This window comes from Arachis hypogaea, chromosome 3 (genome assembly GCF_003086295.3).
Source record: "Arachis hypogaea cultivar Tifrunner chromosome 3, arahy.Tifrunner.gnm2.J5K5, whole genome shotgun sequence".
In the NCBI taxonomy this organism is placed as follows: domain Eukaryota; kingdom Viridiplantae; phylum Streptophyta; class Magnoliopsida; order Fabales; family Fabaceae; genus Arachis; species Arachis hypogaea.
This window is the reverse complement of record NC_092038.1, coordinates 140,483,632-140,501,225: the sequence shown is the minus strand read 5'-3', so window position 1 is coordinate 140,501,225 and position 17,594 is coordinate 140,483,632. Positions and strand designations below refer to the sequence as shown.

General features: G+C 32.1%; 1 protein-coding gene across 1 annotated transcript; it reads right to left on the bottom strand.

The window, feature by feature from the left end:
* Nucleotides 1–710: 710 nt before the first annotated feature.
* Nucleotides 711–13,076, bottom strand: LOC112734666 (uncharacterized). The gene is made up of 15 exons (XM_025784081.2): nt 12,755–13,076; nt 12,467–12,658; nt 11,652–12,200; nt 10,057–11,259; nt 9,576–9,903; nt 8,979–9,231; nt 8,681–8,897; nt 8,218–8,570; nt 7,613–8,140; nt 5,646–6,834; nt 5,215–5,568; nt 4,664–4,901; nt 1,556–4,167; nt 1,303–1,457; nt 711–1,182 (listed from the first exon to the last, which is right to left on the bottom strand). The coding sequence occupies exons 2-15, from the start codon at nt 12,596–12,598 to the stop codon at nt 861–863; spliced, it is 8,433 nt and encodes a 2,810-aa protein (XP_025639866.1). The 5' UTR covers nt 12,599–12,658; nt 12,755–13,076; the 3' UTR covers nt 711–860.
* Between the last annotated feature and the right edge of the window lie 4,518 nt (nt 13,077–17,594).

Here is a 17,594-nt window from a genome sequence, read left to right as displayed (position 1 = left end):
TTCATTTTCTTTCTTTTTTTTCTCTTTAATAATTATATAACGAGTGTATTATTGTGAATAATGTTTAATTTCATATTACTTTCTATCTATTAGAAGTCAAAATTCCGTTGCAGACTCAACAGATTCCATTTTACATGCGACAAAAATATGTCAACAATTTGCGATTGTTTCGTGTGTTCATCAATATGTGGAACTTAAATGCGATTTGGTAACTGTTAAGTCGATATGTGATTTGGTATATTTTACAACAGCCATTTTACATGAACTATTATATTAGTATTAGTAAACTTCTGTTCAAATGAAATAACAACATGAAAATGTATTAGTCGATGTTGTATTATAAGAGTTTATAATGAAGACTAACTTTGGGTTTATCTAAAGAAATTGTTAGAGAAACTAAGATTCTGACAACTGAATTCAAGCGTTAGAGAAACTACGAAGGATATTTTGTTTATTTTTCAGACAAATATTATTCAATCTTGATTAACAAATTCCAAAATACAAAGAACACAATGGTTGAGTATACGGGATAAGATTTCTGCAAATTTCACATTTAAAATCTGAATTAGCGTTTGTTGTGCATTTGGTTGTCGTGTGAGCAGTGTAGGTGTGTTTAAAATGAGAGAGTAAATGGCTTTCATTAAGCAATCTATCACAGCTGCAATCAGCAGATGTGTGATGGCTAAGAAATGCAGGAGCCAAATCTTGGGTTTGGGGAAATTACTGATTAAAGTTTTATTTACTGCAAAGGATATACACAATCAGAACAAACAAAACCACACAGTTCAAGCATATTTAATTACTACATCTATGTCTACACAAAAGCTGACAACAGTTCTCACCAAGGGAAGTAAGTACTTTCACTTCCCTTTTCTGCCTCCCTTCTTTTTCTTAGAATTGTTTTTCTTCCCTTTTCCATTCCCCTTGGTATTTCCAGATCCTGAATTGATGTTGACTGGAGAATTCTTGGACATTTTGTCTTTTGATTCCTCCAGAGCACTTTGCCCCAGGTCATGATTGTCCAATGCTGCTGTGCTCGCTTCTGAAGCTACACCATAGTCAACAACAACTTTCTTCTCGCACAGCAGAAACAGCTGATCCAAGATATGTGATACTTTCGGTTGTCTCGAAAGAATTTTCTTAGAAAGTTCACCAATAACCGGAAGTTGGTTCTTCAAATCACTAAAGGAGAAGACAATCACAAAGTTCCCGCAGAAAGTTAAAAATACTTCTATAACTTACTGATTTGATAGTACAAGTCCAAAATAAAATTCAGTAAGAGAGAATATTTCTGTAACTTACGTTGCAATCAATGATGAAGAAAGCTGCTTCAGTTCATCAAGCAAGCTCAACACCTCTCCCATTTCATTTTTGTTTTCAAGGTTTACAGGGTTTTTCGGTAAGCTTCCCCATATTGAAGAAATTAGCAGCTCAATGCAAGGGTCAAGGAAATTCTCCTGAAGAGTGTGAAAGGGGAGAAGCACATAATTATTTTTCAAAGATATAAGGCCCATCTTAGACTCTAAACACGAAAACAATGAAGGAAGAAGCATACCTGTATCAGGATGGAATAATGCGAAACCTTAACCATACATGATTCATCTACAGCCAACTGTAACTTCTCCAACACATCCCAGAAGCCGAGAACATTCATAGACTCATTATGTCTAATTCCCCCACTGTTCGATGGCTGATCCGAAACAAGAACAGAACTTCTATTTGGGAGATCTGAACAATTTGTTGAAGGAAACACATTAGATTTTGTGTCAGAAGCTTCTGTTATAACTGCGGCAGTATCATCTACTTGTTTTTCAAGCAATACTTTTAACATGAGCTCTTGTTTCTGGCATGTCATTAAATCAATAATGGTAGCATCTGGGGACACAAATTTCGAAGCATTCTTTCGTAAATTGACAATTACCAAGGGATCATCAATCACTTTAAATGCCTCAGCATATACTTTCAAGCCCAGGCTATTCTTTCCTTTGCGAAGAACATCAAGAAATTCCCGAGGCAGGTGTGCACATTGAGCAGATATGCTGCTGTTCTTCCGGAACAAATCATGAAGTAAATCTAGATAGAGCCCAGAGCTGAGATGAAGCAAACATAGTAAGACAACCAATCTTAGAACAAACAATGGATAATAATGGTCCACATTCATGTTTGATTTTCTAATCCACTTTTTTACTGTAATTGGTTCACTAAGAAGCACGCGGATGACTTTGTAAATGAACCTATGGACATCTTCAACAATTTGTGGTACACCATCCTTTGAACTCAAATCTTTAGGGGAGTTTCCTTCCTGGTAAATGAGCCATTCAACCAAAGATGACTTTGTGGCAACAACCAAACCCCTCCAACGGGATGCTAAGAGAAAAAGGTGTTCAGTGAGATATATAAAACAACCGGGAGAAATATAGTCAATTTCAATCTCCCAATTGACATGGTAAGTATACTGCACAGCTTCATAAAACTTACGCATGTGAAGCAGCTCTTCACTTGCTTCATTGAACTTCGAAGATTCCTTTGTTGAATTCCGATACAAGCTCTTAATGAATTCTTGCCAAGGTAGATTACCTTCCCATTTTGTCACAATTTCCACAAATAGTTCCCTATTAAATTTAGGTGTACCAAGAATCATAACTACCACTCTTCCAATTTGACCATAAGTCAACCTATATTGTTTAAGGTTCTCAAAGACCACCTTTTCCACCAAATCCCGATAAGTCCCAGTTTCCTTAAGAGAAAACATGTCTTTTGTTAATAACTTCCCATTTAGAAGAGCTATATAACGCGGGAAAACATCAATTGGATATCTGGAAAATTTCTCCAGTGTTTTCATGTAACCATGGCTGCAGCTAAAACACTTGGATTTGCACAGAAAATTCGCAACATCATAGATAAGCATCAAACACCTGAGTTGACAAAATTCTGAAATAACCTTGTTAACTGAATATTTGTAAAGTGCATCAAGGTTGTGCAAGACATCCATACCAACAGAAAATAGCTCTGAACACCAATAACTCTCTGCTGCAGAGACTAAAGCATGAACATCAACAGATACTAGCCTCCCATTCTTCTTCAGAAATTTGTCACCCAATTTTATCACCCAATTAGCATCAGGGACAAGTAGAAGGTACATGTCATTCTGTTTTTGAACACCCAAATAATCCAATGCAAACAATCCATAGCTGTTATGCTGCTGAATTTCTTGGCATTTGAAACTTGGAAGATATTCCAATACACGGAGAATGTTATCCTTCCAACTTGTCCAACAGTAAAACAAAGTCTCCACAGAAAGCTGATTCTTCACAATCATTCCTTCCACAGAATCATCAAACACATTATTTTTCCAGAAATACTTTGAGGTGTTCATCTGAAAATGTACATCCAAAAGTTTCCACAAACACAATATTTCACCTCTGATACTTCCATGCATTCGAGAAGATTTTAAATGAATCATTATTTTGAAGATATTACTATCCTCACGTGATAATATTTCAGCCTCAGTAGAAGCACGCTCATGAAAGCTGCTAGATGTTTCCTTAGCAAATGACAAGGCTCTATTCAAAAGCTCGACCTTCTCTGCAAACTGTTTCAAGGGCCATCCTTTGCTCCCCGAAGACCAAAGAGAATTCGCAACAACGTAGAAAAGAATACGTTCATAAGCTTCAACAAACTTACAAGCTTTGGCTAGCAAATCAGCCTCACACAAAATGTCACCCATCATCTTAGCAATGTCTGCTGCCTCCGCAAAGTTTCCTAATTCCTCTTCCAACAAGAGGAGCTCAGTAAGTAAACTTAACGAACGTAAGAACTCACGTTTCGATTCAATGGAATCGAAAGCTCGAACAAATTTCATCATGGATCTGGTATCTTTACGATCATAATAATGATGAGCACAACTTTCAAGAAACTTTTGCTCCATTGTGTATAGTTCATGACTTCTAGCCATAATGGGGCCAGCAGACTCATTATGCTTCCAATGCTGAATGTAGTATAAGCCAAGGTCAAAAAGCCCTCCTTTTGCACAAACACTCAAACAATCTGAGAAAAACTTGCCTTTAGCATACACTTGAGCTGCCATTTCACAACATCCAGCTAGATAAAAACAATCTCCTGCTCTTTTAAAATCAGGCTCCTCACACTTCTCCAAATAAAGTTTCCCTAATAGCAAAAGAAAATAAATCTTCTAAGTAGAGAAGTTTACAAATCTTAAAGTGATCATATACATTTTCAAGATATATAAATATTCTAATATATTAAAAATGAAACAGAAAGTAAAATAATGGAAGGATTAGGATATTTTATGATCCAAAATATTGTTACTATCTTGATATGAATGGAAGAGCTTGGTTTATGATGAATCACACAATAATGCATGTTTAATAGGGGACATAGAAATGTCAAATATGATACTGCTGTTAGATATTAACTGTTAGTGCTACCGTAGAAGAGCTTCTATTTATGGGTTTCAACTTGTTCTCTTTTTAAATGTGTTTAATTCAGCAACCTGGGTAACTTAGCCCAACAGGCCTAGTCATTAATTTCTTAATGTCAAATCAGAAAATCTTTAAAACAAGAAAAGAGAAAAAAAAATGTGGAGAAGTAACTAATAACAGATGATAAGCATAGATATAGAAGCTAAACTTCAAATTTATACCAGCTTTTTCATGATCCCCCAAATCTGAAAAACATTGAGCTGCAGTATCAATCATTCCTATTCCTTCAAAAATTTCAGCAGCTTGCCTAAGAATTTCATGCGCATCTTCAGGATTCAAATCACGCAAACGGTTTGCAGTTGCCCTAAGACCAGCAGCCTTAGACTTTTTCTCCCAGTAGGAGTCCCCTGCTCTTTCAAAACACATTGTCGCCATCTCATAGTTATTTTGATTATAAAGCTGCAAAGGAAGAATCATAATGATATAATCTTGGTTTGGAAAAAGAATTGTCAAACAAAATTGTTCGCAACAATTTTCTCTATGGTTCACATATTATAGACCTATATGAGAGAACTGTGATATACCATGAGAGCATTTAATAGCTATACAAATATTACTTCTATATGGCTAAACAAATTATAATGAACTACCATGACATGACACCAATAAATAATGAGTCAATCTAAATTCAAAAGTAGTATACTGAATAATGGATATGTTAATTCTTTTTTAAGGAAACACAACGAAAATAATGCTCGAGAACAAAAAGAACCTTTATGCCACGCGACTTCCATTCTTCTGGACTGCTTGCAACTTTCATTGCTTGAGCAAGTGAATCATCCAATTCTTTGAACTGGACAAGACATTTCTTTTTCCAATAGTCAAACATGGGTCTCGAGAATTCTTCTGTATTCTCACAAATCCACAATCTCTGCCTTGTACGGGTTATGGCCACATACAGCTGCTTGAGTTCAGAACACAGAATATTGTGTTTTGATTCATTAAAACTTGGATAAGCCTTAAGTTCTTTAGGTTCCAACATATCTTGTTCCTTCATATATTCATATACCACCCTCCATTGATTTTTCAAGGGCGAAGAGCCAAAAAAGTTGTAGAGCAATACATCCTGGAAAATAGCACAAAAGACCATTAAAAAGATATAACATAGCATAAATAAACTAAATGGGATAGTTATGAGATAACCTGAAATTCTAGACCTTTGCACTCCAAAATGGTTAATACAAGTGCCTGTTTCCCCACATAATCCAGAACTTCCCTTCGAACAAAATCATCTCGTACCAAAATTACTTGTTCAGCTCCAAAACCAACAATTTTTCCTGTCATATGTCCACTATTTCCAAATATAGTTACAATTGCATTTTCTTTATTTCCACATTCAAGAACCACGGGAGCTTCACCAAATATCAAACTGGTTTCCGGCTTCAAGACATCAATAGAATAAGGGAAAAAGCGAAAAAGAAGCTCAATGGTACTTTGGGATAACTTCAGCACTCCAGCATGGGTGCGAAAATTCTGGTTCAATAAGAAAATATCTGAAATTTTCTCTTTTCCATAATTGTATGTGTTTCTCCTTGACTCTAACACAAACTTTTTGTAGAAGAGAGATTTTATATCCTGGAACCTAAAATCAATTCCCCTTGCTATAGTTTGTGCTGTATCTCCAGAAAAAACAAACCCCTCTTCTACATTTTGGCACACATATCTAAACAAAGCAATTTGACTCATTGTTAGATCTTGCACCTCATCAATATATACAAAATGCATTTCATCACCCTCATATCTTTTACTTCTGAGTCGACGATGCAAGTCTACTACAATATCAGCCATATCAAACTCTCCTTTATCTAGCTTCAGTTTTTCATAACTTAGATAAACATCATATATCATCTCTCTTTTCTGTTTAGTTAAGCTTGAAGCACGATTTTCAGACAGCAGGAGATAATCGTTTCGGCTTAGCTTACCCTCACCAGGCTCCATAGCTTGGATACCACCTTTTATATGTGATATGATTTCAATGAATACTCTAGAGCAATCAAGCTTCTTAGTGTGTTGGAGATTGAAATGAGGCCAATATAATGCAGCAAACCTATCATAAGTCACCTCCTTATTTCTTATGAAGGTCTCTAAAGCAACAGAACTGACACCAAGATTTTGACTATTAGAATCAAGGTTACTGAATCTTCCAAAAAAGGAATTCCCCAAAGTTCCATCAAGCATCAGTAAAAACTTCTGAAATGTTATGACAAGTGGGTAAGCATCTGTAGGCAAATCAATAAAAGAATCTGCAATATTCTTGAATTGCAATGCATTAACATCAATATCTTCATCCATAGGATTCCTCTCAGCAGAAACATTGCCACCACATATAGATCTGTTAGCACAATGTCTGATAATATTAGTTATAAACCAAATCATGCACAAAATATGTGACACAGATGAAATTTAAGAAACTTACAAAGCACATGAGGACCAAATTAACTTAAATGACTTTGACATGCTAGACTCATAATGAGGAAAACGAATTAAGGAGCTAAGAGAGTGTGAACTTATGACAAAGTTTCTTAGAAAGGCAACACTAAGAAACTTTACATGTAATTCACTACAAAGCAACAAATATGTTTCTTCTATGGTTCATGAAAACAGAAGTCGGAACACACTGGCAATATATTTATCATATCCAAACTGAAAGGGATGACAGTTGGCATATTTCATATTTTGACTGGAGCAGAAAGTGAACTATTTTTCTTTGAATACACCTGTCAGGTTGAAAAATATTTGCTTCTAAACAGTTTCTAAACAAATATGCATGAAAAAAATGTAGCTATACTTAAATGATAAACTTAAATCCATTTGAAAATCCAGATTTAACCACTGGGGACTATATTTCCTCCATTAATACAACAAAGTAATCCATGAATATATTCATACAAATGGAAGCTACGTCTGGAATCAACAAAATAACATTTTTTTTTTAAAACTATCACATTTCCAAAGTTTCAATGCATAAAATGTTACGAAGATAAACATGGATGGATAACGATATGATGGACTTCAAAACAGATTACAACAAAAATAGTACGCATATTTCAAATTAAAAAGATGTTTACCCTGCCATTCATCTGAGATGATGAATCAAAGAAGTTACACACCTTTTTAGACGAACAACGTGATATTTTACTGCTTGACATAACTTGGGACTCACTGTTACAAATAACTGACGTAAGACAGGCCTGTCATTGACAGAAGAACTCTCTTTGTAATCCTGATTCAAACAAGGAACTGCTGAACTAGTAGTTGCATACGCCGCTTCAACAGACTTGTGGTGCAAGTCCTCCTTTTGAAATAACTTCATGGTCAGAACAGTAGTTTTTCCAGTACCAGAGCGACCAAGCACAAAGGTGCTTTTAGGAAAGAGGATTATCTCTCGTTCCTCGTCTGTTACTTCAAACGGAAGATCCAATTCATTGTTGTCACAGTCAGAAAGCAAGTGATTGACCACAACCGAGGATAGAGAGTAGAATTTCATCAACAAAAGACTCTCTTCAACGTTTGAATTCTCAATATAAAGTCTTTGATCACCTTGAGGACCTAATTCTGCATCATTTACACTAGTATCAAGATTCTTAAATCTGATGATCTCAATTGACTTTTCCCAGCTCATTGGAATCTCAATTTTCCTGCAAAAGCAAAACACATTGACATCAACTAGCCATAATAGCATAGGTACAATAAAATGCAAACTTGACATACTTACCCCTCAAAATATTTCTCATTGCAACGACTAACAAAATCATCACTATAGCTTCCAAATATGTTATCAAGGCGTCTCACTAGTTTAGGGATATCCTCTGGAGGCAGTACATCCCATATCTTTAAAACTTGCATATACCTTGATTCCTTTTCTATGTCCGTTGAACAAATGACATAGAGACCTTCAACCTTGAATTGCTTCAACATCTGCGATGAATTCCCACAAAGCACATCCACTTTCATCCTTTTGGGTCTCCATCCACTGGAAAGTTTAAGTAAGAGGCTTATAACAGACTTTTTGGTTCTCTTTGATCGCAGTTTTTTAAATGATTTAAGGAAGTTATCACTGAAAAGAACCTGCAAAACAATGGAAGAATGGCCGTGGTTAATCAAAGGTTAAGTTGATGCTGAGAATATCAAAGCCAGAAATAATAAGTCAAAACCACAAGATTGAGAATCACAAATACCTTCCATATGGAATTTCTGAAAAGGAGACTATCAGCATTCAGCAAATCATCAAATTGATCAAGTTCTTTCCTGACATCCCAAATAGTTTTTGCCAATTCTTCATTTTCATCAGCATCAAAGAAACATTGACGCTTTTTAGCATCAAGCACCAAAGCTTTCCAAACATTATCTTGACTTGCTAAGGCTCTTTCACTCCCCAATATCCATAGACAGTGTCTGTTGGATATCAAAGCAACATTACAATTTCAGACAAAAGAGCAATGCAAATTTAAAATAATGCTAGATATTAAGTTCTACCTAGCCCTTGTAAGAGCAACATTAGTCCTCTGAGGACATGAAATAAACTGGAGAGTGCCTCCATTAGTTCTAACTGTTGATAATATAATAATGTCTTGCTCTCCACCTTGGAAGCCATCAATTGTTTTCACATTCACATAAAACCCATCATGCTTGTTATACTTCTGTCCAAGCATATCCTGAATCGCAACAACTTGAGCAGCATATGGAGACACTATACCTATACTAACATTCTCCTTCGAGTCGAGCCAACCTGCATACCAAGAAAAAGTAGCATACATATTCAAATAAAGGGAAGATTTTTTATTGTTTATTTTGAAGGAAAGAAATGCTAAGAAAGTAGTTACTTTTTAAACAGATTTATGTATCTTGTATGTTTCCCAAATTACCATACTGTTTTCTTTAGGCTATTTGTAATTGTATAATTTAAACACTGAAATGGTACACACAATGACATAACAAAGTCTTAAACTCCAAAAATAATTTTTTTTTTGTTACTGACTATTAAATAATAAAATGCAATAATATTATAAATTACTACTGAGAATTCAAAAAAGGAAAAAGAGGACAAAGACAGGAGGAGAGACAACCACAAACCTTGGAAACAATTTTTAAGTATCTTCATCACAATTGCCACCTCAACCATATTTTTTCTGCTGCGTCCAGCATCATCAAATTCTTCTCTGCCACCAACTATGTTTATGAAAGAGTAAGGACCGAACATTGACCCTGGTAGATACTTCTTTCTATAGTTCTTTCTCCCCACATTCGGAGCATCGAGAATTTGGTTTAAATAGAAGTGTGTATTTGGAAAGTAACTTATAGCTGGATGCATCCTATACTGTATATTGAGAAAGTGATTTTGATGACCCAATGAGCTCAGCCTCCCAAATAAGCTTCTTCCGAAACCAGCTTCATAAGAAATCTTCGAGAGAACAGCGACAATCATAAATATTAATTTGTGATGGAAATTCTAGGATTTAGATGGTGGATTGCAGGGGCCAGAGATATAAAATTGACCAAATTAAAGTATTAACATTTATATAATGTGCATGAAAGCAAAGAAGCATTCACGTACCTTACTTTCAACCATTGCTGGAAGCTGGCATTCATCTCCAACAAGAATGGCATGATTTATGCCATGAAGTTGCAAAGGAATTGTTGATTCACATTCCTTTAGCTGTGCAGCCTCATCAATGACCAAAATGTTTAGTGGCTCCATGGCAACAGAATGTAGCTTAGAAGAACTAGAAGCAGTGGAAAATATTATTGAGGAAGTCTGGAAACAGAACTCTCTAATTGATGTTTCGATTGAAAAATTTGGCAAGTTGAGTACATCAAGAGAACTTTTAAGGGTTCTTAAAGAAGACAAGCATTCAGTTCTGTTCTTGTACAATAAGCTTTCGTCACGCATAAACGGCCCAGAAGAACTGTGGCACATGTCTGAAGGTGACAAAATCTCTTCCAACACTTCACTGTTGATATTATTTTGAAACAGCAAATCTTCAAATGAATCAAGTAACTCAATAAGGCAGCCCAAGTTTTCCAAGTTATACTCCAAAATGTAACTTCTGGCAACATGAGTACATAAGATGGAAATACGGTTTCTGAGTGCTGTTGCCAAAGAAAGAAACCTTTCTCTCATAAACTCAAGAAACGATTTCTGTGTCCCCTCACTACAATCTGATGAGTTTCCATCTTTTGTTTCATCAGTAGACTTATCATCAACGTGCCCTTGCTCCTTTAACAACTCATTCTCAAGAAATATATGATAACTGGAAACACAATTTTCAAGAAGGTCAATCATTGAAGCGAAACAATATTTCCAATCAACACATGTAAGGAGCTGCTTGACCCGATAATCCAAATATATATCTTCAATGTCTGCACCAACTTTGAGCCGCTCATGATTCCCAAACAAGAGCATATCTCCTAATGAACAGAACACATCATCAGATTTTCCATCAAAGGATTCTCTCACGATACTTAAGAAACGTGATGCCACTTCTTTAATGGCAATATTTGTTGGGGCACAGACAAGAATCCTAAAGTTCATTTTCCATAGAGCAAAAAGAAGTGTTCCCAAAGTCTTGGTTTTCCCAGTTCCTGGGGGACCCCAAATGAGATCCACAGTAGCTTTATGATTGCAGTGAGAGGAAGAAAGGCATGCACAAATTGCCTTATATTGGGACTCATTCAGCTCAGATAATAAACTTTCATATGTTGTGTCATTTCTTAGATCATCAATCTCTGAAGAGCAGTAGTCACAAATTTCCTCAACCTGTATTGCATCACACATCCATAAGTTGTTGCAATAATCAGATGGTAAAATAAATTTTATTTAGAGATGAAATATAGTTACATAACAATTAATAAGAAAATGTTATTTACATTTTTATAATTATAAAAAAGAATTATATTTTCACAAACAATTAAGCTAATTGGCATGAATCTTCTCATATATCAATAGCAAAACAACATTACACTATTTGACTCATACACAATCAGCAATAGATCTTTAAATTACTTGAGTTCATTACAAAATGTTATACTTTGCACATAATGATAATATGAGTGTTTTGACATTAACAACTTATCTTTTTCCTACATTATATATTCCTATAAATAGAAAACAATGCGAACAAAGCCATTACATGAAACTAAATGTCTTACCACATCACTAGCACATAAAATTTTCTTGATCAGATTTGAATTCCGGGACATGTGCAATGCTTTCCATATTCTTCTGTTGGGGATTATATTTGTCAGAAACACCATAAACAAAGATTTTTCCCTTAATTCATCAACGTCAATGTCTTTAGATGCAGTAAACTTAAAAGAAGATACAATATCAGTGTCTTCCTCAAGTTCCTGCTCCGGTATACCAGCAGACAATACGAAGGTCCACATCCTTCCAACCCTTTGTAAATCATTTGAAGTCTCCGGTTTAAAATCAGCCAGAAGAAAAACATCTCCGGACAACGTTTTGTATAGCTCTTTTCCATGATTGGAGAACCTGTTTTTCCAAATGCCAGTCTTAACACCATAGAGTTTCTTATCAGTTGAATATAACTCCTTAAGAGAGATTACTTCTGCAAAAGGTGCACTGGACAAGATTTCCATACTTGAGCATAGCTGTGTTCTGGTTTCTTCTAACAAGGGGTACACATATGACCCAAAATAATGTTCAATGGAGCTAAATCTCATATCAATTTGTTTCACCTGTAACGTGTAAACAGCAAAGAAAATAACTCAAAATGGATCCGCACGTAACATGTTTAGCATGACAAGAATGCAAACTCTTGAATTAAAATACAAATTGTGGCATTCTGATCCCAATAACATGTTACCAACACTGCAACACAAGTAGTGATAGTGGATACAAAAAAGATAAATCAAACCTTGTATCACTTATGAATAATAATAATAATAATAATAATAATAATAATTAAAAAAAAATAGTAATTTTGTAATATTGAAATCTTAACCTTGTCCCTGTAAAGATCTTCATTGGAAATGTTTTCAAGGGACCATGAAAACAGTGTGTCCATAAAGCCATGATCACTATAATCAATGGCATTCTTTCTTCTTGAACTCCTCCAATTCAACATGTCTCCCATGCAACGAGGTATTTCAGTAGCGCATAGAGTGCTGAATGCTTGATCAAAAACACAAAGACCCTTCAAAATGCAAAGCCATTAGAGTGAGTAAGAATAAGCAAAAGAAAATGGTTTTCTTAGCTAGAAAGGAAAGGCAAGAAAAAAAAATCCTCGTACAATTATTTTCTCTCGTACATGCACTAAGGACACCCCATTATCATGTTTTGATGAGCATGAGTGCCTTTAAGCTCAAAGAGAAAAAGGAGTAAAGAACAATAAAAGTTTATCCAAAAGTTAGTTTCTTCACAACATTAAGTAATTTCTTTTTCCAGAAAAACAGTGAGAATAGAATTAGAAAGTAGTAATAAATTAGTAATAATTATTTAAAACTTATCATCATCAGCAACACAAATATAAAGTATTTCCCTATTTAAGTCTTTTACCCATTCCAAAAAGAAACAGTAAATTTTTTGAAAGAGAGAGAAAATTGATTGAAAGTGTATTGTTGATTGTGTTCTGTTGTGTTTTAATAACTGGTCAGTTCGGGGGTGGTTCCTTAATCAGCACGCTCATGGAGTGACTCTTGACTTTCTTTTTTTTTTTTTTTTTGTCATGGACTCTTGACTTACTTTGACCAATGTCATCGTCCTCTCTTTCTCTTCTCTTACATACTTTTTCGAGCATTAATGGGCCCAAGCCCAAAAATAGCCCTACATAGTCTTACCCAGAAAATATAGATAAAAACCATGTCTCATGAGTAGGGCTGAAAGTGATTCAAGTGAACTCATGAGCCAATTCGAGCTCCACTCATTAATAATTCGATAAGTTGAATTCGTGAGTTGGTGAGCTGAGCTTGAATTTAGATTTAAACTCATAAATTAAATGAGTTGAACTTGAGTTTAGATAAACGAATTTGGATTCTTTAAATTTTAAATTTGTACTTTAGAAGGTAAAGTGTGATCTTCTACCCTTGAATGATTTCTCTCTCATGTTTATTCTTGGTCTCACTTATAAAATAAATGGTGAGAGATAACACTTTATTCTCTAAAGTGAAATTCAAACTTTAGAAAATCCAAATCCTAGATAAACTCATCTCATTAGTTCATGAACTAGCTCGATTATATATATAATATTAAAAGTATAGATTAAATGTATATACGTATTAATAATTTAATATATATATATATATATATATATATATATATATATATATATATATAATAGTAATATATAATTTTAAATATATATTAATGTTCTTAATTGTTTAAAATTTTATAGTCATTTTTTATATATAATTTTGATTTAGGACATAAATAAAAAATTTATAATTAATAAATAGATAATATATTAAATTTATTTTTTTAATATTTTTAATATATATATATATATATATATATATATATTATAATTTATTATATTGATATAGAATTATATATTATGTTTTTATTATTTGAGCCGGTTCGTGAGTCAAGCCAATTTAATTTTTCTAGTGTTGATTATGATCGAGCAAGCAACTCACCAGAATTTGTTGGAGTTGATATATTCTTTTTCTTTTATCTTTCCTTGCTTCTTGCGTTGTATCCAGAAAATGGACGACATTGTTGCTCGTTTCTTGTGCTTCATATCATTCCGAATAAGGTTAGGCTAAAAAATTTTGATATGAAAGCAAAATGAATGATATATTTTAATATGATAATTTTTTATGTTTTTTAAAATTGTGAGAGTACACAAATCAGACCTTCCGATTTATGTTTAAAAAGTTAAAAAAAATAGAGTACATAAATCGAAGGGTCTAATTTGTGTTAAAAAATTGAAAAAATTCAGAGTACACAACTCGAACCATGCGAATTCTTTGGTCATGAAATTTTGCTTCACAAATCGCATAGTCCGATTTGCAGCTGATGGAATTTGAAATCTCAAACGTGAAATTTGGACCATACGTTTTTTCTTGTTCAGGGTAATTATTTTTTACATTTTGAGGGACACAACTCGCAGGTTTCAAGTACTGCTTCCTCTGATCCCACAACGAGGTGAAGCACCCTCCTCCCCATACGCGAGTCCAATGCTGTCGTTCTTTTTACGCCATTAAACTTCCCCTTCTACGAGTTTAAAATATTTTTTCTTTTTTATAATAAAAAATTTAGATTAAGTTTAATTATTCTGTTGATCCTATAATTTCACAAAATATTTAATTAGGTCTTTATATTTTGTTCTTTTTAATTAGATCCCTGCACCAATTTTTTTTTTTTTCAACTAGATCTCTTTTGATAGTAATTGGTTTAATTATATAAGAACTCAACTAAAAAAAATTAGTAAAGGAACTCAAATAAAAGAAAAAAAATTATAAAAATTCAATTAAAAAAAATATTGGTGCAAAGTGTCGTTAGGTTATATTAGAATTAAAATTTATATAATTAAAAAAATTGACTAAAAATTGATAATTTTTTATAAATATATTTATTTAAAATTTAATTAAACATGCTAAGTGTTCTGTTAGTTAATATTTTATATCATCAATCATCAAAAATTATTTATTAAGTAACAGAAGGACAAAAATAATTAATTTATATTTTTTAAAAAATTAATTTAAGTGATAAATTTTTTTTAAGATAAATTAAAAAAAATATTTTTTATAGACCCATTTAACTATTAATCTTTAAAAATTGATTACTTCATTATTTTTTAGTGCGAGCCACGTTCTTCTGGTTGCATTTCTATATTTAATAGAATCTTTTTTCTCTCTTCAGATATAAGTTTTAATTATTGTCTTCTGTTTGTAGAATAACAATAATTTTAAAAGAAAATTGTACTTTCATCTTCTGAGAGATATTAAAATGACACTTTTTTTTATTTGTAAAATATATATTCTCTTCTTTTATAACTTTTAAAAAATTTTCTCTTTAATCCATTTTAAATTTTTTGTGTTAACTAATGTTAATTTTATCCATTTTTTAAGAAAAATAAATTATTTTTTTATTGATTGAATTATATTTTTATCAAAATATATTTTAAAAAAATTTAATAATTAAATTATTTTTTCTAAGATACCTTTCAATAATTTTTTAATTATTAAATTATAATTTTACCAAAATTTTTGTTAACAATTATAGTTATATTTTACTATTAATTTTTTTATATCAATATATATTATTTTAACATTAAATAAAAAAATCTTAGTAAAATTATTTTTCGATATCAGTATATATTAATTGTTATATATATTAAAGGTGGTAATATTTTTTATTTAAAGTTAAAATAATATATATTGACATTGAAAAATTAATAGTAAAATATAAAAATAATTATTAACGAAAATTTTGGTAAAATCACAATTTAATAATTAAAAAACTATTGTAGGATATTTTAAAAAAAATTAATTATTAATTTTAAAAAAAATATTTTTGGTAAAAATATAATTTAATTAATAAAAAATAATTTATTAAAAGATATTTTCGTAAGCAAAATTTAATGATAAAAAATAAAATTTTTGTTAAAGGATATTTTTATAAAAATAATTTATTTTTTTTTAAAATGGATAAAATTAACATCAGTTAACACAAAAAATTTAAAATAAATTAAAAAAAAAAATTTTTTAAAATTATAAGGGAGGAGAACGTATATTTTATAAATAGAGAAAAAAATATCATTTTAGTATCTCTCAGAAGAAGAGAGTAAAATTTTCTCTAATTTTAATGATACTGTCTATACATCAAATGCAGGATGTTATTAAGTAATTATATATTTAAATTATTTTAATTAATAAAATAAAAAGAAGTCAGGTTAGTTGTTAAAAAAATATTTATTTAAAATATTTATCATATTATTTTTTAGAATATTATTATTTTATGTTAGTTATCTTATATAATATAATATTCATAATTTATATACATAACATTTATAATTATATATTTATTATATCTAAAATTATATAATTATTCTAATAATAATTAATAAATACTAAATAAAATAATTTTTAATTATTTGTGCTGATTTTTATTGTCTCCTAAATATTATTAAACACCAAAACATACGTAACAAAGACAGAGATGTACATAAAATAAAAAAATATATGTAGTATGTTAGTTGTTAAGACAATAATTAAAACAAGAGCTGGAATCTACGACTGGGATTTTTTCTACTGGTTTCTAGCAATTCTTTTTTTGTAAGTCAACACATTGAATACCATAAAGTCAACCATGGCAGCGTTTATTGTCTCTCAAAAAGAGAATAGGAGACAGATCGAGCCTGAAGAAAGTTAGATACTCTCTTTTGAAGATGATGACATCAAGAAAGGTTTGGAAAAATGCACAAAAAGCATGATAGAACATCTGATGAGTGCTATTTAGAGGCAATCGAAGGGTTTCAGATTTTAGGATCATAGAGGTAATTTGTTTCAATTCTTCTTTGATGATGAGATTGATGTGATTAGAATTAAGAAAGGGACTCTGTAGTTGTTTAAGAATTACATTTTGAATTTGTAAAAATGGAAGGATGATTCAAGTATAAATGAGAAGAAATAATTCGGCCTTGTACCTATCTAGATTCAACTTTGGAGATTGTCAGAGCAATGCAAGACCAAAAGTTTAGGCAAAACGATTAGAGAATCGATAGGAGAAGTGATGGATGTGGGTATTTTCGTTACGAGGGGAAAAGAGTTTTAAATCTTAAAAAACCAAGTAATGCTAGACATCACAAAACTCTTGAGAAGAGTTATGAAGATCGTAAGTAGTAATAATACAATTATTGATCTGAATCTCAAATATAAAAGGATCGATAATTTCTGTTATTGTTGTGGCTATTTGGGTCACAAAGTCAGATACTATAGTGATCATCTAGAGAAGGTGGCGAAGGGAGAAGTGGTGGAAGAAGGGTGGGGTGCATGGCTAAGAGCAGAACAGTTCAGAAGAAGAGTGGAAAAGTAGAAGGAAAACACCAATTATAACTGTCTAAAATCAAGAAAATAGGACATCCCAACACAAAAGAAGCCAATCCCAGTTAACCTACTTTGATAATTTTC